General features: G+C 40.7%; 1 protein-coding gene across 6 annotated transcripts in view; it reads right to left on the bottom strand.

Annotated features, from left to right (window-relative positions):
- Positions 1-6,418: 6,418 nt before the first annotated feature.
- The window catches only part of USP28 (ubiquitin specific peptidase 28), a 57,009-nt gene continuing 41,153 nt past the window's right edge, over positions 6,419-22,274 (bottom strand). For 4 of the 6 annotated variants that reach the window (XM_082844499.1, XM_082844500.1, XM_082844501.1 and 1 more), the window contains 11 exons: positions 20,170-20,387; positions 19,136-19,206; positions 17,502-17,730; positions 15,448-15,642; positions 14,703-14,842; positions 12,395-12,573; positions 12,214-12,292; positions 11,327-11,406; positions 10,638-10,761; positions 8,986-9,181; positions 6,419-7,596 (listed from right to left, as the gene is read on the bottom strand). In XM_082844499.1, coding sequence (XP_082700625.1) covers positions 7,421-7,596; positions 8,986-9,181; positions 10,638-10,761; positions 11,327-11,406; positions 12,214-12,292; positions 12,395-12,573; positions 14,703-14,842; positions 15,448-15,642; positions 17,502-17,730; positions 19,136-19,206; positions 20,170-20,387 — 1,687 coding nt within the window. In that variant the 3' untranslated portion in view covers positions 6,419-7,420. Of the gene's footprint in view, positions 7,597-8,985; positions 9,182-10,637; positions 10,762-11,326; positions 11,407-12,213; positions 12,293-12,394; positions 12,574-13,257; positions 13,354-14,355; positions 14,542-14,702; positions 14,843-15,447; positions 15,643-17,501; positions 17,731-19,135; positions 19,207-20,169; positions 20,388-22,274 lie in introns of all 6 variants that reach the window. The other 2 variants (XM_082844503.1, XM_082844504.1) reach the window with 1 other exon arrangement.

Below are 22,274 nucleotides of genomic sequence, written 5' to 3'. Positions count from 1 at the left end.
AGCTGGGGGTTAGGAGGGGAACGGAGCAGGGGAGTAGAAAAACATCCCACGGCTCCTTCCTTACTGCTAGCCCCCGAACTTCAGGCTGAGGCCTGGACTAAGATGAGGGGAGAAGCACTGAAGCAAATGGATGAGAGTGAACTTTTGATCTAGACTGGTCCAGAGGCTGTAATACATGAAAATTATTCTTTTCATACTCAAACGGGACAATAAAGTTCTCAGGGAAAGGGCAGCCAAAGGATCATACGGGAAGGTAGCCATGGAAACAAAAAGAAAGCTATTGACTCACTGTTCCCTATCAAGTTTAGGCCATTCAATAAAACGATTAAAGAAAAAATATACCCAAAGCAAGAAAAGAACCCGACAGGAGATACTGTAATTTTTCTATCCAGCATAGGCCCGGATCCCTTCAGCATCTCTCTTCCAGTCAGACTGGCTAAAATATGATCACATCCGCTTGCCAGAGACCTACAGCAGCCTGGATGTCTACATTACGTCCCAGTTATTTAGCATCCACCTGTGAGCCCTACATAGGTCAAGGAGAAGCCTTGAAGACCTTGCCCCACAAGACATTTCCACACGAGACCTGCAGCTAACAATACTTTACACCAAGTCATTGCTGCATCTATTGTTTCTTTTTACCCTTAGAACATAACAGGAAGGTTAAGGATTTTTTGGTTTTATAGACCAGGAAAGTAGGTTTAGCCAGTATTGGAACTCAGTTGTTAGCTAACGATGCCAATATTCTTTCCATGAACTACATCTTCATGAGACACACTGATTCAGCAGTGGTTTATAAATCAGGAAAGCTGTAAAACTGTTCACCTCATGCGTGAGGTCTGGTTATTCCCTAAGTAGAGACGGTCAAGATGACTTAGTGAATGATGATGCTACTCCTGTCATCATTGGGGGTTCCATCCTTATTGTTAAAATCTAAATGCTCACTTGGGAAGACCATCTTTGGCATGAGTGATACCTCTAGCCCACCATTAGGGCTCTAGATAGAAAACTGGTCATACCTCCATGAACATGATTAATACAAGGACCAGCACACACTCTTGGCAATCCCTCAGTACTTAGGTAGCAGCTTATCAATTCCAAGTGACCTAAATTCTTTTTTTAAAATTTATTTTGTCTTTGTCTGCACTGGGTCTCCGCTGCTGTGTGCGGGCTTTCTCTAGTTGTGTCGAGTGGGGGCTACTCTTCGTTGCCCAAGTCACCTAAATTCTTTAGGTTTCTGTCCCCTTCTCCTACTCAAAGTTAATATTCCTGCTGCATTGCTTAATATCACAATTTCTTGTCTTCCTCATAGCAGGAACAATCCAGGCTTATCTTATCTGAGAAGGGAGGAGACCAGGTCTCTACCTTATAAGACCCATTCACTTGTCTGTAAATGGCCAATCAGTTACACACAACAAGGAGGTTGTGGAATCAGGTAACTAGCCAGCAGCCTATTGGGCAATGCAGCAAACAAGAGGGCTGAAAGGAGGAGGACATGAAAGTGCCCTGAAAATCTCTTAAGGCAGTTCCACTCTGATTTGTAGTAGATTACTATGTCAATTTAGTGTTTAATAGCCTAAGAGAATATGGATAATTGTTTTAAAGGTTCAGGGAAAAGCAGTGTAATGACTGAATAGCTGAGAAGCTGAGCCTGTGAGCGAACTTCAAGGAACTGATGTGTTTATGGTAATTAAAAGAAAGGTTAATTACACAGAAAAAAATATATTTTTCTACATTTCCATCAGAGTTGAGCTTCACAACATGAGGAATACACCAAAGTTATAATACATTAATTCAGAAAGCATAAAAGCCAGTAAACTATCATTGCAGAAGATTCTACAGACTTTATGAAACCACAGAACTCAGTGTGTTGAGGACAATGTAAAAGCCACCTTACTAGTAGGCATGGAAGTTCTATGAAGAAGTAGTTCTAAGCTGTGACTGTATGTTTATCAGAATCACCTGTGATGCTTTCCAAGCATAAAAGCATCTGGGGTCCAGGGAAGTCTAATTAGTCCATATCTGCAGGGTTGAGGCCTTGGCAACCGTGATTTTTAAAGTGACAGCTGATTCTGGATTGGTGACCAGGGTTAGGAATCACTGCTGAAGAGCTCTGAATTAAAAAGGTAGAAAAGGGAATTCCCTGGAGGTCCAGTGGTTACACTCTGTGCTTCCACTACAGGGGGCACGGGTTCGATCCCTGGTCGGGGAACTAAGATCCCACAAGCCTCATGGCATAGCCAAAAATAAATAAATAAAAAGGTAGGAAAAAACTTACACAAGAGAAAAATAAATAAAAACAAAATAAAGTTGTTTGAAAAGACCAATAAACCTCTGGAAATACTAACCAAAAAGAAAAGAAGATACGTGTCACCCAATATCAGTAATGAAAAGGGGGACATTACTAAGATCCTGGAGCCATTAAACACACACACACACACACACACACACACAAGGCGTTATTATAAACGTTTTGCCAAGTAAATTTTAAATTTTAGACAAAATGGACATATTTCTCTTTTTTTGGACGAATTTCTAATAATTTTCCAAAACGGACACAAGGAGTAACCAAAAGTCTGAAAACCCTAAATGTATAAAAGAAGCTGAATCTATAATTAAAAGCATCTTTTCAAAACACACAAAAAAACAACTCTGGGATCAGATGGCTTCAACAATGAATTCTGCCAGAAATTAAGGAACAAATAATCCTATCTTATACAAACTCTTTCAGAGCATAGAAAATGAGAGAACATCCCAACTCATGCAACAAGGCCAGAATAATCTACACCAAAACTTTGATAAGAACATTACAAGAAAAGAAAATTAAAGGCCAATCTCTCTCATGAATATACATGCAAAAGTCCTACATAGAATATGAAAAAATTCCATATGCATATAAAAAATATATCACAATCAAATTCAGTTTCTTCTGGCAACATGGTTGGTTTAAAATTACTAAATGTAATTCACACATGAACAGAGTAAAGGAAAAGACCCATGTAATCATTTCAATAGATAAAGAAAAAACATTTGATAAATTTCAACACCCATTCATAATTTTAAAACAACTCAAACTCGGAATAAAAGGAATCTTTCTTTATCTAATAAACGGAATTTATAAAAAGTCTACAGTATGGTGAAATACTGAAAACATTCTCCCTGATATCGGGGGGGGGGGGGGATAATGACACCGACTACCACCACTTCTATTCAGCATTATACCAGAGGTCCTAGTGTGACCAGTCAAGAAAAAGAAACGTTGTAAGGACTTGAAATAAAAGTCATCATTCACAGATAACATAGTGTATACAGAAGATCTAAAAAAAACCTGATAAACTATTGGAATTAATAAGTAATTCTTACAGGCTTGATATAAAAACATCCATTTGTTTCCAGATGTCAGCAACAAACAATTAAAAATGGAATTTAAAAAAATCACAGCATTTACAATAGGTTGAAAAACATCAAAGATCCAGGAATAAATCTTATGAAAGAGGTGGAAGACCTTTATACAGAAACTGAGGAAAACCTAAATAAAAAGTATACACAATGTTCATAGATCAGATGTCAATTCTCTTCAAATTATCTATAGTCACTATAAACCACATCAAAATCCCTGGAGATTTGTGTATGCATGTGTGAAATTGACAAACTGATTCTAAAGTTTATATGGAAATATAAAAAAATCAAGAATAGCCAAGATGATATTGAAGATGTCCCAAACTGGACAATTTATTGTACCAGATATCAAGACTTATAAAGCTACACTAATTAGGACAATGTGATATTGGTACAAGCAGACCAACAGGCCAATAGAACAGACAAAAGAGCCCAGAAGCAGAACCCTACATAGACACCTTATGACAAAGGCATAGCACTGGGAAACACAAAATGTTTTCAATAAATGGTGAGGGTCAGTCCACTAAATGTGAAGGGTAAAACAGTGAAACTTCTGGAAGATAACACAGAATATCTTTATCACCTTGGAAATAATTTCCTCAATAGGGCACAGTAGCACTAACCATGAAGGAAAAGACTGATAAACTAGACAACCTTAACATTAAAAACTTGTTTTCACCCAAAGACATCAAATGAAAGGCCAGAGTGGGAGAAGATATAGGCAATGCATATAACCAAAAAAGCTTCCATAACTGGACTATATTTTCAAAAAACTCCTATAAATCACTAAGGAAAAGAAAAAAAAAAAGTGGGCAAAAGACTTAAATACGTATTTCAAAAAACAGAATAGCCAAAGGCCAATAAGTATATTAAGAGATGCTGGACATCCTTAGGACACAGATGTGGACAAAGGAATGTTGCCTGCCATCCCAGGAAGAAAAGGAATGTTGCCCACCATCAAGCCATCAGCCACTGCAGCCAGCCCTGATGGTGCACCCTGAGGGGAATTCAGGACAGAGAAAAACAGGATACTGGCCCTAGATAGTTAAGGTACATATCTAAGGAATCATTTCAATGAGGCTCGCATCTTCTCATAGGTAGAAAAGCACTAAAATCATTAACTTGAAATGTCTGGTGTTTTTGAGATTAGTAGCAGTCTTTTAATGTTCAACTACATGTTTTTCCCTCCCTTACCTCTTTGGAACAGTTCCTCAGAGCTATCTGAGAGGATGCCTCCAGGGCCACAGTCCTCAGTAAGGTCCCTAAATAAAACGTAACTTGCAACTTGTAGGTTGTGCATTTTTCTTCAGCTGACACAGGGAAGTGCAAATCAAAATGATATCATCACATGTCTACCAGAATGGCTATATTAAAAATACTGACAAAATCAAATCTTGACAAGGATATGGGGCAACTGGAACTCTTATAAACTGCTGGTAGGAGTTTAAATTGGTATAGCTGCTTCGGAAAACTGTTTGGTAGAACCTAATAAAGATACATCTACCTATTCCTATGACCCATATATTCTAATCATCCAGTAATTCCACTCAGAATTACATACCAACAGAAACGCATTCTTGGGCGCATCAAAAGACATGTACATGAACGTTCCTGGTAGCATTATGGGTAGCAACCAAAAACTGGAAACACTCAAATGACAATTAGCATAATAAATTGTAAGGTATATTCATTCAATGAAATATAATAAACCGAGCAAGGAAAATGAGTAAACTACAGCTGCAGTTAATTCTCCCTTCTATCCCATCCCTGCTACATCCCAGCCCTTCATTCAACCCTTGCCTCTTCTTCATTCATTATTTAAATTGTTCTATGTATCCACTTCACACCTCTTTCTTGAAGTGGGTAGGATAACAATGAGTTTATATGCTCCATACTTCTTGAAAGAGTTAATTAACAAATCCAAATGGAAAAGGATTGCAATTCCAGTTAACCAGGGAAAGGCTAAACCCAGTCTCCAGGGAATTTATGCTGAGGTCAAGTACCCTGCCCAAACTCTTGAAATCATTTCTGGTTAAGGGTCACACTGGTTCTTTCTCCCACCCCACCCCCAACATCCCTTCCCCTCATCCTTCTTTTTCACAACCGTTTAAATAAGTAAAGCCACTCTTAGCTTGAGACAGTTTGCTGACCCTGAAAGAAACTAAGCTGTACCTAAGGCAGCACCAGTACCCGCCATGGTGGTCTGAGTGGATCCAACACTACAGATGTACAGCGGTTCCTTTCTTCACCAACTGCAGGTTCTCAAAAGCTCATCAGGAAATAACTAATGTGGAAAGGTACAAAGCAAAAGATTTTACAAGACTTCCAAGGGCAGTCAAGCAGTTGTTAATATGGCACAGGCTATGAAGTGAACACACCAAGGGTTAGTGTCCTGGCTCCACTACTTAGGACACCTATGACCTTGGGCAAACCATAGTCCCCATTTTCATCCCAGGGTTGTTATATAACTGTGCACAGTAATCAGTAATGACAGGTATTTAAAAGCAGAAGGCAAATGGTGCTACTGCCTAGAATTTTAAATAGTAAAAGGTAATCAATGGGTAAGAAAAGTGATTAATTTCCCATGAAACAGATCTTTGCAGTGAGCTTTAAAACACAAAAGCACCTCTGAATATCTGTAAAAGACGGCCTAACCATTAATTGAACCAAAATATAAGAATTTGGTTTCAAGAAAATAATTTTTTTGCCTTCTAAATCAGAAAAATTACAAAGTGGATACACTTACATGCAATGCAACTAGCAAATGAGATGAAAAGAGATCAGTCACCACTAGGTGCTGCTCAAGAAGTGACCACTGCCTTTCATCCCCATCAAGCTTCTCAACGCTCTAATCTGCCTTTCTCTTTTCAAGAAGAAAAACTGAAACGTGAGAAACGCTTATTGAGTCCGTCCATTTCCAAAACAGAAAATATATATTTAAATAAAGGCCATACTGCATACCAAAGGTAAAACAAATACTTTTATTGCACATTTATAAAATCTGCATTGTTGTAGTAAGTGTTTTTCCCTCCCACGATTCCCTCCTTAATCTTAAAATTTGGATACCCAATTTGGAGCCTTTTAAAAATTATCAAGAGGGGATATTTCTCTCTCTACATATACATATATATATAGATTTTTTTTTTCTTTTTACAAACCCACATCCCTTATTTTTTAGAAGCAAAAAAGGGAAGGGGCATCAAAATGTTCTTCTGGGCCAGGAGCAGCCTTAGACATGGGTTTTGACAATTTTCAGACACTGGAAATTTTTACCTAAATGGTTAACTATGAAAACGTGATCTTTAGTCAAGTTTCACAATGTTGTTACTCCGTCTGAAGTCCTTAATGCCTTCCTTTCTTTCACTCAGGACTGAGCATGAGGTTTTCTGGTTTATTTAAAAATATAAAGTAAAAGAGAGAGAAGAAAGAAAGGAGAGGCAGCTTTCTTTTGACTTTTGAACATCTTACTGCCACATGCATGACCTTATGTTCTACCCACATGTGAAAGGGTAGTGGTTCATCAACAACCTATCTTGTCATCTCCTGTCAAGAGCCAGGCAAGGTGTATGCTTCTCCTCTCTTGCAGTTAAGAATTTTTTAATGTCATCTGTATTTGATAAAATAACTAGTAGCTGTTCATATGGTTCAGGTTCTGATGAATCACCCTTCTACTCTGCTGTCAAAAACACTTACGCCTGAAGGATAATTTTAAAAGTGTCAAGAGGCTTAGAAAAGCCCAAGCACGCCTGTAGGTACAAGAGGCATTTCAGGTCTTCTGCCATAAAGCAATACCTTAATACACTGTTTCCTGCCTTTTTTAGTGAAATCGCTTTTATGATTCTGTACCTAAAAAGTGCAATTTTATTTTCAATCCTTCTTTACATACACAGTATGGTTGGGGTCTGGATCTGAATCTTACTTTTCCACCTAATCCCCTTCCCAAGGTAAACACTGTGACAACAGACTTCTGTGCAACAGGCAGTCAACCAAAGACCAGGATGGGACTTGAACACGTGGGGGCTTATTTCACTGTCACAGTTGACACCCCTTGAATTGACTCCATGACAGCTGCAAACCTGCTACAAAGGTCATAGGGCGAATTGGGTCGAATAGTCGGAGGCTCCTTTAAGACAATGATTTCTGCAGAAGGATCTAGAAGTCTGGGTAGAAACTCCCCTAAGCACAGCTGCAGATTTTCTGTGGAGGAAAAATGGATGGTTACTATACATCTAAATAAATCTCTGAGTAAATACTAAGTCTGCAATGATAGGAGAAGGTCTTTCATATAGCCATCACCCAACCTGAAAGGTTAAAGCATTGTTCTGGTCAGCTAATGACAAATGATGATTCCTTCAGGCCAAACCAGTAGCAAAGACCTATTTGCCAAATATACCAAAGTTTTAGGTCACTGTTTTAAGCCATGTGACGTGTGGCAGAATAACACTATATATTCACTTCATTACAGACACGTCTTCCAATCAATCATCCTTTAAAATTTGAGAAAGTACTATAAATATAATGTACCGTAAATATACTATTGCCATAAATAAAATGCTGCTTTTTTCCTTCAAGTAATTAAAATATACCAGTGTGTACATGGCATTATGTAAAGCTATATATCACACATGGTCTAAATATAAACTGAAGACATTAAAACAAAATTCATAGCTACTAATTATTATAGAATTTTTCAATAAATATTATAAACTTGAACACTTTAACAAGTCAACAGAATATCTCTACATCAGTGAGACGCTAACAAAGAGGATTCGTATTAGGATACGTAGCAACTTTCTAAATCTATCAAACTCACCTAAAAATACCTAGTTTTAGGCTCCCTCTCCAAAATGCTTTGGACATGCACAGACGTTCCATTTACTAATTTGTTAACCTTGAAGGCATCATAGTTAATAATATGTTTACGTCTTGCAACTTCAAGTCACAGGAAAATTTGATTACGGCACCAACAGGTAATCAAGCTGCATAAATAGATTTTTATTTTTTTATTTATTTTTTTGTTTTTTGTTTTTTGTTTGTTTGTTTTTGTACGCAGGCCTCTCACTGTTGTGGCCTCTCCCCCTGCAGAGCACAGGCTCCGGACGCGCAGGCCCAGGGGCCATGGCTCACGGGCCCAGCCGCTCCGCAGCACGTGGGATCCTCCAGGACCGGGGCACGAACCCGTGTCCCCTGCATCGGCAGGCGGACTCTCAACCACTGCGCCACCAGGGAAGCCCAATAGATTTTTATTTTTAAACTATAAAATTAAAGTTCAGATTTCGGCAGATGAAAAAGTAACAGCAGTCTGACATTCCTGGAGAGCAGTGATTTATTTCAAACAGAGCTGGCTGGCTGGCTGTGGAGGTGATTCAGCAGCCACAGAGGAGGTAAGGGGAGGCTAAGAAGGACAGGGGTGCAGGCTCCCATTCCTTGTTTCAATAGAGTAGATGTACTTTTGACTCTTGTATATTCTAGGGGACTCCAGTGCCTTAAAATGGTTTGACAACCGGTACTACAAACTGAGTCCACTGCAACTTCTAGAATTCTCAAGGGCCTTAGAAATTACTGGAAGTGGCAACAACAGCACACCTGCAATATCTTGCCCGAGGTAAGAGCACCAGTGGTTTCTCATGATCTCAATGGCATCCAAGTCATCCTTGGAGATGTCGTTATTAATGATAAGGTGAATGCAGGGAATGATCAACTCATTCATCACATTAATACCCTCTGTTACAGAGTGTTCATCATTTGTTTCAAAGAGAGAAGCCGCTTTGGCATTCAGCTCCTGTAGATAAAAAACAGAGTGAACAAAAATAGATGTCTGAAAGAGAAGATAAATATCTATTTTAGAAGAGCCTAAACAAGTACCTCCCAAACTTCACTGTACACTGGAAATGCCTGGGGATCTTTAAAAACTACCGATGCCCCAACCCAAGCAAGCTGACTGACTGGTATTTGGGTGACCTGGGCGCTGGGATTTTTTTTTTTAATGCTCCCAAGGTGATCCGAATGCAGCAAAGTCTCTGACCCAGTGGCCTAAACTTACAAGTCAAGGTCATATTTAACACCCGCTTCTATCAAAAGGCCTATTCAATGGTTCTCAATCTTCACTGAACATCAGAATCACCTGCAGAAGGCAAGCTGGTGCCCAGGCGCCTCCCCAGGAGACTGGTTTAACTGTCTGGGGAGACGCCTGGGTCCCAACCTTCTGAAAGCTCCTTAGGCGATTCTGACGCACACTGGAGGTTGAGAGCCAGAGGTGGAAAGACTCTAAACCCCTAGTACTGTCTCCCTGGGGCAGCTGAGTGGGATATTCAAAATGTAATCTGTATTTGGTGATTTAAAAAATAAAATCATGTCTTTACTAAAATTTAGGTCCCATCAAATCTACAAGGCCCTTTTTTCAGCTTCAAAGTGCCCTGCCATACCTATAACTGATGCAGGAACCCAAGTCTAATCAGAAAATGAAGCTTCTGAGATAAATACATGTCATGACTTAATCTCCTCCACTTGGTATTAACAGAAGCAGTGGGAGAAATGCTGGCCTGACTCCTCCCGTGAAGGGTGATCCTGCCGGGTGTCAGAGAGGCTAAAGGCAAGCACGTGGGTCTGGGAAAACCGCCTCTGTAGTTTCTGAAGGACAAGCACCTGCAGGAACCCCTGGGGAGGCAGAGGGGACATGGGTCTCCTTCCCACGTGGCGGCCAAATGCAAAATAGGTCAGGATAGATCTCCAGTGGTGTATGACGAGGATATTAACAGAATGGCAGGACTGATCCTGATGGGTCATACCTTTTAAAAAAAAACTGGAATCTCTTTAGAAGTCACTAAAATGCTCATCTACTAGCTTAGCAGGGAACACAGGAAAAACACACATTTCTTACATGTTTACTCTGCGCCAGACACCAAGAAAACAGCTGAATAAGAAGAGGATCTGTGCTCAGGAACTCACAATCTAGTAGACAGGCCATGTGATAAAAGCTATCATGCAGTACATAGAAAGGGCACTGAAATGGGGATAAGTGATTCTCACCTAACTTCTATCAGGGGTGGAAGAAGAATGACATTCACTGAAGTAACTTAAAATAATTTGTTTCCAGGTAAAACTACTCTTCAGAGTTTGGAAAAATCTAAAACCTGTTGGAGATTTTTTTTTAAGTTGTATTTCTTCATGGCTTCAAGGAGCAGAGGTAAACACAACAGATAATTAAAAAGTCGTAAGGCTTTACAATCAGTACAAACCAGAAGGCATTTTCTTCGGTATAAAGCGATCACCGACTCTTTCACGCCCCGCCGGGGCCCCTTCATCAGCAGAGCGGCATTGCTCTGGTAGGCGTACACCAGGTAGGAAAGCGCCTCTTGGTACCTTAGAAAGTGGTAGATGAAAAACAGCTCAGTGCTCCTTCCCCGAATCCAGGGCTTAGTCCCCACTGTTCCCTAATACAAGAATGCAACTGGCCGAAATGATGGAAAAGTCTTCATGATGGAGGCAGCATGGAGCACTGGGAAAAGCCTGAGGGCCAAAGACCACAGCCAGTCTCAGCTCCTCTGCAAACTGGCCGAGAAACCTAAGGCAAATCATGGAACTTCCCCAGGCTTCTGTTTCTCCCAACTCTAAAACAAAGAAGTGGACGAGAGGCTCACTAAGGTCCACACCAACTCTTAAAATTCACTTTCTGAGTTCATTTTCATTTATCACAAAGAAAACCTGGCCATTATATCTCTCAACTGAGAAATCTATCATTATGTAAAGGATGAAAAAACATGTGTGATGTTCAGAGCAAAAGTGAAGTGAAACACTGGAAAAAGGTAGAGGCACAGGGTACATGTGAGAAGGGGGGTGAAGGTGCTGTGATCTTCTGAATTCCTGGTAGGCATCAATAAATAAGTGTCCTGACCAGTAATCTCAGTGACATAAGAGGCCAACTTACTTTCCTTTCTGATAGAGTTCCAGGCCTGTCAGGAGATACACAGACACCTTTCGAAACAAACTGTAATCTTCATGCCACTTCTGAAAAGGAATGACAGCCATTCATGATTATGACCACCACTACTTCTACCCCTTCCGCCACAGTAAACTTCAAACTCAGTACAAATACTCATTGAGCACATGTGGCCAGGCACAAAAACAGGACACACAAAGGCTTTCAGATAATAAAGTATTCGACGTTTAGAATTAACGTCTACCGCTGACCTTAATTTTCCATGTCTTGCTCCTTCCACCAAGGAACAGAAATACTCATTTCATATGAGCTTTAGAATTTAGGATCTTAATTTCCAACACCCACGCCAAAGTCATTCAGTTCTGGTATAAATGAACGGCCTCCCGAGTTCTGACAAAACCATCCAGATGACGGAAGACGGAGGGACACGGCCATTCCAACCTCACAGAACAACACTGAGCTCAGTGGGGGTGGTGACATACTTTAGGTGGCACAGGACAGTGTCTTTTCTACAACACGATGCCTTTTTTGAAAATCTGTAGTCATGCATGCATTTTAATGTGTAAAAATCTAATTTCAGATATAGAAATGTTAGAGAACTAAATTATTTAAAGCAAACCAAAGCCATGAATTCAAGAATTTTATTGCCCAGAACAGGGCTAAAGTGGGTATTTAAGAAAAACGAAGTGCTGATTCAGTCTAACAGAACAATGGAGTAAAGAAACTGGCCATTCTAAGGGTAAGAAAAGATCATTCATTCATTCTCACCCAGCTTTCTTTGGGGGGTGGGCGGCGGGTGGTCAGTCTGTGATAATATAAAATTGTTGGTTTGGCCTTAATGTGTTTGCTTTGTAGACGTAAAGAGAAGATCTCACCTTGTACTCCTCCATATTCATGTCATCTGGACCAATCTCCTTCAATTTCGCTTGAGCCACCTTCATAATACTGATTGACCTGTGAATGAAGTTCAGAAAGCAATGAAAGCTCCCGCTTCAGAGGAGGTAGTCAAGCCAGACCCAGAAGGAAGGGTGGTTCACCGAAGTAGCCCCTCCTCACCTTTCATCATAGCTAAGGTTTTTGTCTGCAAATTGTTCCAGAAGGGTCCGCTCTACTACCCTTTTCGGCGCTTCATTCTGGAAGAAGTAGACAAGCACATGCTGAAGTCGAGGATCACTGTGAGAGGTGGGGGTCTCTTTGGCGAGCTGATAGAGCCTGGAGTACTCTTCATGGAATGCCTGTTGAAGACAGAACTGGTGGTTAGAAAAGCGCACACTGTGACCTTCTACACACAGAAACTGACGCCTAAGCGCTACAGAGGTTTTCATCACTCTAAGAAGACTTCTGAGAAGTCCTTACTGAGACATGACAGAGGCAACTATGGAATCTGAAAGTTTCTTTCATTTCATAAGGATAAAACTCCTCTGGCACCAAAGACATACTCACAAGAAACTCATCTTCCTCATCAAGTTCTCAGAAAAACAAATATTTAGTTTTAATTGTTTCAGGCATATCCTTGAGTACCAAGGACCTGAAATTTAAAAACCGACATGAATGCAATTTCTTCAAGTACCTTAAATTTTATTCAAGTACCTTAAAAAGCATGGCCTTCATTCTTATATTATGGCCCCCAAATTACAAAGGCAAGGTCCCATTCACAGCTTTATGAACAGATGGCTCCTAAGAACAACAAGAAGCCCTCCAGGCCAGGTGTAACACGAACACCAAAGCCGCATCAGTGCCAAGAGAGGAGAAGCCATCAGTGCTGTGAGACGGCTGGGTCGTTAGCTGGGCAGGAAAGGAAGTTCTATGTTTTACTTCGATGAAAACCTTTTAATCCCATTTTTTAGCATCTAAGGAAATTACTGCCCCGTGTTATGATACCTGTGGCATAAGGATGAGAATTCAAAAAACAGAGATACCTTAATAAGCCCTGCTTCAGACCCATCTCGGTCAAAGGTCTGACGGGCTTTAGCTATGGCCAGGATGACCCCTTGCATGGCAGGGCTCAGCATCACCTACCACAAGAGGGCACAAAACAGAGAGAAAAAGGAGAGAAGAAAGGTTCAAAAGAAGACTGTATGAAGGAAAGGTGAACAGACAGCTGCAGGGAAGCATGGCAGCGTGCTCCGTGGCTGGAACCCACTGCGAGGCAAGGCTCACACACGGGGTCCTACACACATTCACAGCCCTGGCCCTCTGCACAATGTCAAGACTTTGCCCAAGACAAGCTATTCCTACATATTCTCTCTAATTTAGCCAATGGATAAAGACGTATGTCTAAAAATACCTGTGCTGTGGCGCTGCTACAGAAGCGAGTTAAATTACAACTCTCAGAGGGGAAGCGTCTGAGGCGAGAGTTCCAACTGAGTTCTAGAATTTGGGTGTATATCCTAAATACACCAGTATTTTGGAGTTTTACTAGGATGAAGAGCACATTTTAAACAGTCTGGAAACTAGGGGATACACAAATAACACTTTACAAAGTGAAACTCTTACAATGATTAAAAAAATGCCCCACAGGAAAAAACAGAAACCTGAGGACAGGATTCCCAACAGTTAGTGTGTGGTGACAACTGTACAGGCGGCAGACAATGAACCACCTGGGATTCTACAGCTTCTCCCTAAAGCTTCAGAATTAAAAACACCTTCAAGTCACATCTGTTTTTTTGCTCACTGGACAACTGAAAACTTTATATTTGGAGGAGACACAATGGACTAACATGACCAAAGACAAAGACTCCTAAAGGCAATTTCTTTGCTCGTAATACCAAACAAAAAACTAAATTCTGCCTTTCTGAGCCATCTGGACTCTGCAGCGGCCCTCATAAGGACAGGTCTGGGTAGATATATACTGGCAGCAGTGTACAGTGGTAACTGAGATAGGCCCTCTCGCCCATTATTTGCGTCAATGAGAAAACAGTAACTATTGCCAAACACCTCACACAACTATATTCAGTCATGTGAGAAGGAAATACAAGACTGACGACAGACAGCTAAACCCTGACTCATCTCTGTACCTCCTCATCATATCCATCTGCATCAGATCTAACCAGAATCCTTCCCACACTGGGAATCTCGACTTCAGAGACCTCAGCATTAGGCTGGGCAGCAGACTCTGCGTCATGAGCCTGTGCGGGCTGCTCGGGCTGCTCTGCAAGGTCTGTTTCCGGGGACATGGGCTTCTGGGGTTCAGCTTCCTTAAGCTGTGGCAGCAGAATGGAGAGAAAGAGTAAGAAAAAAACAGAAGAAATAAAGAGGGATTGGTTAAATGCAGCAGGCACAGGATAACAGAAATGCGAGAAACTGTGGTCGTTATTGCCAAGAGCCCACCCCTCTTACACTTGGGCTTCTAAGCCATTCTCACCTCACTCAACGCTGCTTCCACACCACTCTTCTCGTAGGCGCGTGCCGTGTTTGCAATAGCCTGGGCGGTCTGCTCCTTCACGATCACGGCATGCTCGGAGGACAAGCAGCGAGCCCCGTGGGAAGAGGCGACTGAAGACTCTGATAAAGAACCACACAAAGGAATTAGCATCTGATGAGAAGTAACCTCTAGAATACTCTGTAAACGGCAAGCAGGATTGATACAAAGTTTCATGTGCAAACCTTCTAACAAACCTTCTAACAAACCTTTTTAAAAAAACCTATGCAAATTTCCCCTAGAAACTAGTGACTAAAAGAAATGGCTATTTTAGCGAGAAGCCACTGATGATGCTGTAAAGTTTAATGTGCTCCTGATGCTGTCATATTTCTTTATGCCAAGAAGTCTTCCTACAAACAACCATCTGTTAGGAAGATCACCTGTGGAGAATAGTTTTCATAAAATCTACCTATTAATCCTACGTAGTTTCTCCTGCAACCTGGGAAATAAGCAAAAAACTAAACAGAGTGAAAGTACAGGCAGCTAGTCTTTCTGCTCTTACTTCTGCTCAGCAGAAATGACAGTCTAGAGCCACAGGCTAGGCCGTCAGGTTGTGCAACACCAACTCTATCTGAACTCCAGTGGGCAGACCGTGGCACGGCTCACTCAGATGAAGTGCACGGGACTGGCTACTGGAGTGCAGCATGAATCCCACCAGATCACCGGCATAGATGCCCTTCTCAGGTACCTTGCGATGAAGAGAAATCCTGTGATGCTGAGCTGGTGGAAGACTCCATTTGAGGGATTTTGCAAGACTGCTCTTCTTCCCACTCCTCTACTTCCTGCTCAAACCTCCAGTTATCTTCCTGAATGTAATGCTTCAGTTCAACAGAGAGGGCTTCCACTTCTCCTGACATCTGATCTAATTCATTCGGGGCCACTTCTGAGGAAGAACAAAGACAGAGTTTAAACGAAGTTCCACCAAGCAAAAGGTCTCAAGGAATCCAAAGGTCCTTTCTAGAAAGAAAGAAAATAAGACACTTTGTCTTTTTTTCTTACTCCTAATGAAAAATACATACACACGTACATAATCCATCTGAAGTACTGACAATATCAGGCCAACAGTCACAGCACCCCAGTAACAGTGCCTAGCATATTAGTAGGCAGGCACATTGAATATTTGTTAAATGAATCAATCGACGATAATGACTAAGGATTTGGAATAGAGGCCAATCAGTGACAAAGTAGCAAGAACAAACCAAACATTTCTTGGAAATTGAGAAAATCATGAGATCCAATGGATATTTCAAGGTAGATAGTGTTATCAGTGTAACCAATGCTCCTATTACTGATAAGAATATCCATCTCAAGACGGTTAGAGATGAATTCCAAGACATTTATACCTCCTTAAGTTTCACACAATCAAGTGCGGTAAGAAAGCAAACTGATACAAAGGTTAGATGGTCAGTAATACCTGGTTCACTAAAGGCTATGATGAAAAATGGCAAGGATAGCAAGGACATATTAAATCTCATCTCTAACCCTGTGACCAAAACAAAACATAAAATCCTACAGCAGAACACATCCATGTACTGGTTGCTATTAACTAGTCTTTTCACTAAGCAAATGACAGTTTCCACTTTTTGTCTGTTTCTGTAATATAAAAATGAGCCATACGTGTAACAACAAGGCTCCTAGATACCAACAGCCAGCACAATTATTTGTACAGTAACTCCCACGAGCAGCTGTTCCTGCTTTCACACTGCAAACATGCAATTACGAAGATCAGTTACCATTAAGTGATCATTCTCTCCATCGCTTATCCCTCAAGCACACGCTAACAAATCAGAAAGATCATTTGCTGCCCGGACAAAATGCCTTATGTGTTTTCTTACTTATGCAACACAGTGAAGTTTGAACACTAAAAGAAGATGCCTTCCATGATCTCAGATGTGAAAGGAAGAAAGAAAGAGAGAGTAATATAAATGGAAAACAGCACAGAACCTGGAATCAGAATATTTACTGGCTATAAGACTCCAGACAAGTGCAGAACCTCAGCTGGAAAATGTGGGTGATAAGAATTCCTGCCCTGCCTACCTCCCTTTTAGAGTTATAAGTTATTAGAGAAATAAAGTTTGAAAGTGTGCAATAAGGAGTAAAGTACCAACATAAATGATAATTATGATTGCTCTTAGCATTAACAGTAGTATTATGAGAAGTATGAAACTGTTCAGGCAAATCCACCTGTAACATCTAGCTACTCTCCAAAGGGTGTAAAAATATGTGTGCAAGAATGTCACTAAAAGAGAAAAAAAACTAGAGGCAACTTAAAAGTCTGTCAATGGGAGGCTGGTCTAACAGATTATATACATATTCCGTGCAATGGAATTATTATGCAGTTGTTAAAAAGAATAAGTTGGTTCTATTTATAAAAATATACAGATCACTAAGAAAAACAATTAATGAAAAAGAGGCAGAACAGAATGGAAAAATATCCCCTTTGGGGGGAAAAATTGGGTGTGGGAGAGATACCGATAAATAAAATCTAGCCTCTGCATAGAACACTTCTTGAAGACTACACATGAAACCTAAGAATGGATACTCGTTGGGCTCGAGGACGGAAGTAGGAGAGCAAATATATTTCTCCTTTTTAGTCTCCTTTATACTATTTGTATTTTTTTAAATACATTATTACTTTATAATAAATCTGAGTTAAAATTTTTATTTTAAACTACAAGATTGTTCCCTTCCCTGAGCAGTACAGATTTCCCCCACCCCTGGCTTCTGTTAAGGTGTTTTTACCTGCAGTGGAGTGGGGTAGCTTGTCGTTAATGTACATCAGGCAGTAAGCACTAACATTTCTCAGGCCCCCATAGGAATCTCTTTCAAGTTCTTCCCAGGAAGACTCGGTAACAGAGATGTCGTTGTACTTGAGCCAGACTTGTCGCGGCTGATTATAGATATAGGCCCAGTAGTGTCCTGCATTTGCTTGTCCTTCATGAACAAGAACTGCATGCAAACGATAAGGCACCTGCAAATCACAAAGCAATTCCTGCATCAGGTTAAGCAAAATAATCTGACAAGACTTAGGTTACTAAAATTCAGAAGTATACCCAACCATCAGACATCAGAAAACTGCCTGTTTATACATGTGTTTGATGTTAGGTTCACATCAAAACATCTTGTTGATTCAAGATGAACTAACAAAAACACAGCCTTGGAATCTCCTAATTACGTCTTGGTTCCTGAACCTTTAAAATCGGACAATTGAACCAGATGACCTCGGTGAGGCCTCTTTCAACTCTAAACTCCTATGATTATACATCTAAAACGAAAGATAACTGAGACCTATTTATCCCCCGAGTTCCAAACTCAGTTTATCTAAAAACAGAATCACCATGACTACACTCATGTTGAGAAGATGTTTACCACACTTGGTACCTACAACAAGTTTAGCAGCTATCTTGTTCTATGCCTATTTTATTTGTTAACAAAATCTAAGTTAGCATAGTTCATTATTAGTCGGTCTCGTGGTCCCTATCTTTCTTCTTGCAAGTTATCATCCACTTATCTGGGGGTGAAGACCCTTTTAACGACATACTTGTTTGTTTCAACATGTGAAAAGCCTTTTTTTCCCCCAATATGGGGAAAATAGAGCAATGCTTAAGTGCCAAGTAAGTACTGGTGAAAGAAAGTCGGCCATCGAACCAAAGTAAACTTACATTTAATCAGCACCTTGACATGTTTTTACTGGTGGTGAAATTTTTTAAATAATAGAAAAGAGAAAATGGGGAACAGCCAAGATTGACATGATGCGTTCCTGCTGTGCAACACAACCGTGCCTCCATGCGACCCCAGAAACAGAGCTCTCCTCCCGCGGCCTATCGTTCACACAGAAGCCAGTGGAGGGCGGGCCCCTAACTGGGGCCTCTTCCCCCTCTATGCCCAGAATGTTACTCTAAACAAAAACATATGTGGAAACTAAAATTTCCACCCTGCCTACCTCCCTTTTGGAATTACTACAGATATAAAGCTTGAAAGCACGCTGCTAAACAAAGGATCACTAAGGACCATGGTACTTTGGAAAGGATGGGGAACCAGTCCCTGGTCAGGTTTCCCCCACTGCACTACTTAAATTAACCATTTTATGAGAAATTTTTATTAATATTTAATGACAAACTTTTCAAATACATGAAAAAAATACCATGTGGCAGAATCAAAACAAATATATGTTAGGTTCTGTTGGTGACAGAAGATACATTGCTTTTTTTTAGCCTAAAATATAGAATAATAGCTATTTCTTTCCTAAAGTTATTTTTATATCTCAGGGAAGTTTCCATTCAGTTTCAAAGAAAACCATCAACTTTTCTTTTTGTATCTACCATTAGCACCATTAGAACATGCCTTGACTACCTTCCCATCAATTTTCATTCTACCTGACGGAGGAGAGGATCATAGTACATCTGCTCAATAGTCTGGGTAGTGCTTGCAATACAGTTCTTTAAATCTGTTAAGAAAAAGAATACTTAGTTAAAATGACTTCATTACACGTCACCCAGGCAGCTTTAGCTCTGCAAAGAGTACTGCTTCTCTGCACCTGGGGTTCTGACCAGTTCAACTTCACTCTATGAACCACGAAGAAGGACGCAGTTTTAAAGTAGGTGGAGCTTTAGGTTACAAAGGCTTTTAGTTTAATATAACTACATTAAGATTTTTAAAAAATCACCTCTTATAATTCACACCAGAATTTCTCAGAGAGAAAACAGTTTCTAGAAAAAGACCTTAATGGGGCACTTGGGTGTAAAATACATGTCCCAGGGACAGGACCTGAAAGGAGAAGGCACAACGAAAGGCAGGGCCAGGTTTCTATGAATAAGAACCTGGGAGGAATCTAGATTTGTATTATTTCTTTATTTACTGCTCCCTAGATAAAAGGAGAAAGAAGGGGAGGAGGGGAAGTCTGAGCAACAAGACAGCGAGGCCAAAGGATTTTCGGAACAGAATCTGAGCAATACGATTTTACACTGCGCGCATTACTCACATATCCTTTGCTTCATTAACCTTCAATAAAGCATACTTCATGTAGAAAAGACTTTAAAAGTGGTAATTCAGGAAAACAAAATTCTAAGTTTGGGTCAACTGAAGCCAGAGTTCAGATAAACTATGGGAAAAGAAAATCAGCAGATGCAGAAAATTCTCAGCTAAAACTAAGTGTCATGAGTGTCCGAGCTACCCAGGATTCCCCAGAAATTCTGAGGAGGGAATCCAGGGGGGGAATCTTTCCATGGTTGTAAAACAGACGTGTGTGATCCAATCTCACAGGGAACAAAAAGTACCAAAGAGGTCACAATCCCCAAAATTCAACAGTATACATGGCAATGGCAGGACATGTACCCAAGGTACCTAACTTCCACATATTCAAACAAACAGAAAAGGCAAAGAGTAACTGGGAAGTATTGAAAGAGCCAACCTTGTATATCTTGTTCAATCTCGCTCCTCCACCTCTGAAGGCAGGTCTTAACAAAGTTTATCTCCTCATCTGTGACCGTTCGAGGAGCTGGGTGTGAGGGCATTTCCATGGAAGATCGGGAAGGTGTAAGTGGCTGATTTGCCACCTTAGACTTGTGTAGAGAACCTTCAGAAGAAAAGGTACTTTCAGCATCTTGAGACGTGCTCTCTTTACTTGTACTGAAGGAAGATAAAAAACATGCTCAGATGATGATTTCCAAAATACGCCTTGGTCTAAATTAATGCACTTTCTAAAGCAAGCTGCTACGTGGAGAAGTACACCTACAACTTAGTGAGTGTTTACTCTGCAGAGTTACTGAGCCAAACCTTTCCTTTACATGCATCGTCTCATTTAACACAACTTGCTCATGAGGCAGGTACTATGACCATCCCTATTTTACCAACTACAAACCTAAGATTTAGAGAAATAAAGCAACGTATCCAAGTTCACCCAGCTAGTAAATGACAGAGAGGGATTTACACCCAGATCCGCCTGGGTTTAAGAGTCTATGCCTCCTGCTCTCTAACCACTTGCCTTTTCATGAAGAAAGGATGAGAAGGAACATGGAGAAGAGAAGATTGGGACTAGAATAATCAGGGAATCAACTATAGTGTTTCCAAGATGCAACTGACTAAAGTGAGATGGATAGACAGATGCAGGAACAAAATACACAGAAGAAAAATAGTATCAGCTCGACATCCAACTCACAGGAATGCAAATAGGTGGCCCCCTGGGAGAGCACAGGGTGCAGGACTTAAAGGCAGACAATCTCAGCTCTACCACGCCTTAGCCAAATACCCAAGGAAAAGTTAGCAGCCTCAGGCAAGTAATCTAATACCTCAGCTATGAAATGTGGGCTGTTAACTTCTTTACATCGTTGCTTAAACCAAGAATAAAGTATGTAAAGTAACTGTTAATTTATCTACTAATTAACTAATGCCAAACGAACTGCACATAGACAAACCAGCAGGAATATAAACTAAGCCTGTGACTGCACGTAGGTTTCTGTTTCACACCAAAACTGAAGAATATAAACTTCCTACCTCTGACTTAAAAGCAACCCTCTCTCCCTTTCCCACCTGCCTTTCTCCCATACACAGAGTAATGGAGAAAACCTCTTTTCCCTAAGGACCCATACATATGGAAAAATAAGCCCAACATAAGCAAACAAGCAGACATCTCAATCTCAGAAAAGATCACACACACAGAGCACTTTAAAATCTAATATAGGCAGTCCTAGTTTATGTTATTAAACAGATTAAACCACTTTAAAAAAAGTAAAACCATTTATATTTTACAAAGGACATAAAAACATTCTACAAAAGCCCAAAGAAATACGCATAGGTAGAGTATAAAAGTAAAAGAACCCCCCACCCCTGGCCTCATGCCGTCCCCTGGAGATAATCACTCCTACCATTTGGTATGTTCTATCCACATAAGCACTTCTGCACACACATCAATGAATGAGTATTTATATGTGTGTGTGCGGCGGGGGGAGCTGGAAGAATGATTATTTTGTTTTGTTTTTTTAACATCAGAGTCTAACCTTTTCTATAGGTTCTAGTGTTTTTGTTACCCAGGACCCACACATCAAATTTGATCCGCGCTGGCCCCAGTGTCTCCTCCAGGCCACAGAGGGTGCTGTACACGGCTGAGCCGCAAGAGAATCAAGGGCTCACGTGACGTGGCCTCCCTGTCTCTTTACTGGATAAACCTCTCTAGGCTGTCCTCTTCGATTTCCAGCCAGTTCTTGTCCATATCTTAATTTTCTATTTGTGAGTAAGTTCCCCTTCCCTTGATGTTTACTTAGTCATGCACACTTCTTCAGCAAACGAGAAAATGAGGTGTTTTAGAAGTTCGGGGGCTGAGGTTTCCTCTGAGGAAGGCCTTTTGTGGCACCTAGCTTATAGCAAGCTCAAAGCAAGCTGGGCCTGCTGGAGAATGAACACTATTCCAAACAGCTCAAAACGCCTCTGTAATAATCCCAACTATCGTGTGGGCAAGACGAAGGCACCGGTGGGAATTATGAAAAATTCACCCAAGTGACAGTTGGCAAAATCCTTCCC

The sequence above is a fragment of the Leucopleurus acutus genome, assembly GCF_964270905.1.
Source record: "Leucopleurus acutus genome assembly, chromosome: 8".
Lineage (NCBI taxonomy): Eukaryota > Metazoa > Chordata > Mammalia > Artiodactyla > Delphinidae > Leucopleurus > Leucopleurus acutus.
The sequence above is the reverse complement of the archived record's forward strand: the minus strand, read 5'-3'. Positions and strand labels throughout refer to the sequence as shown.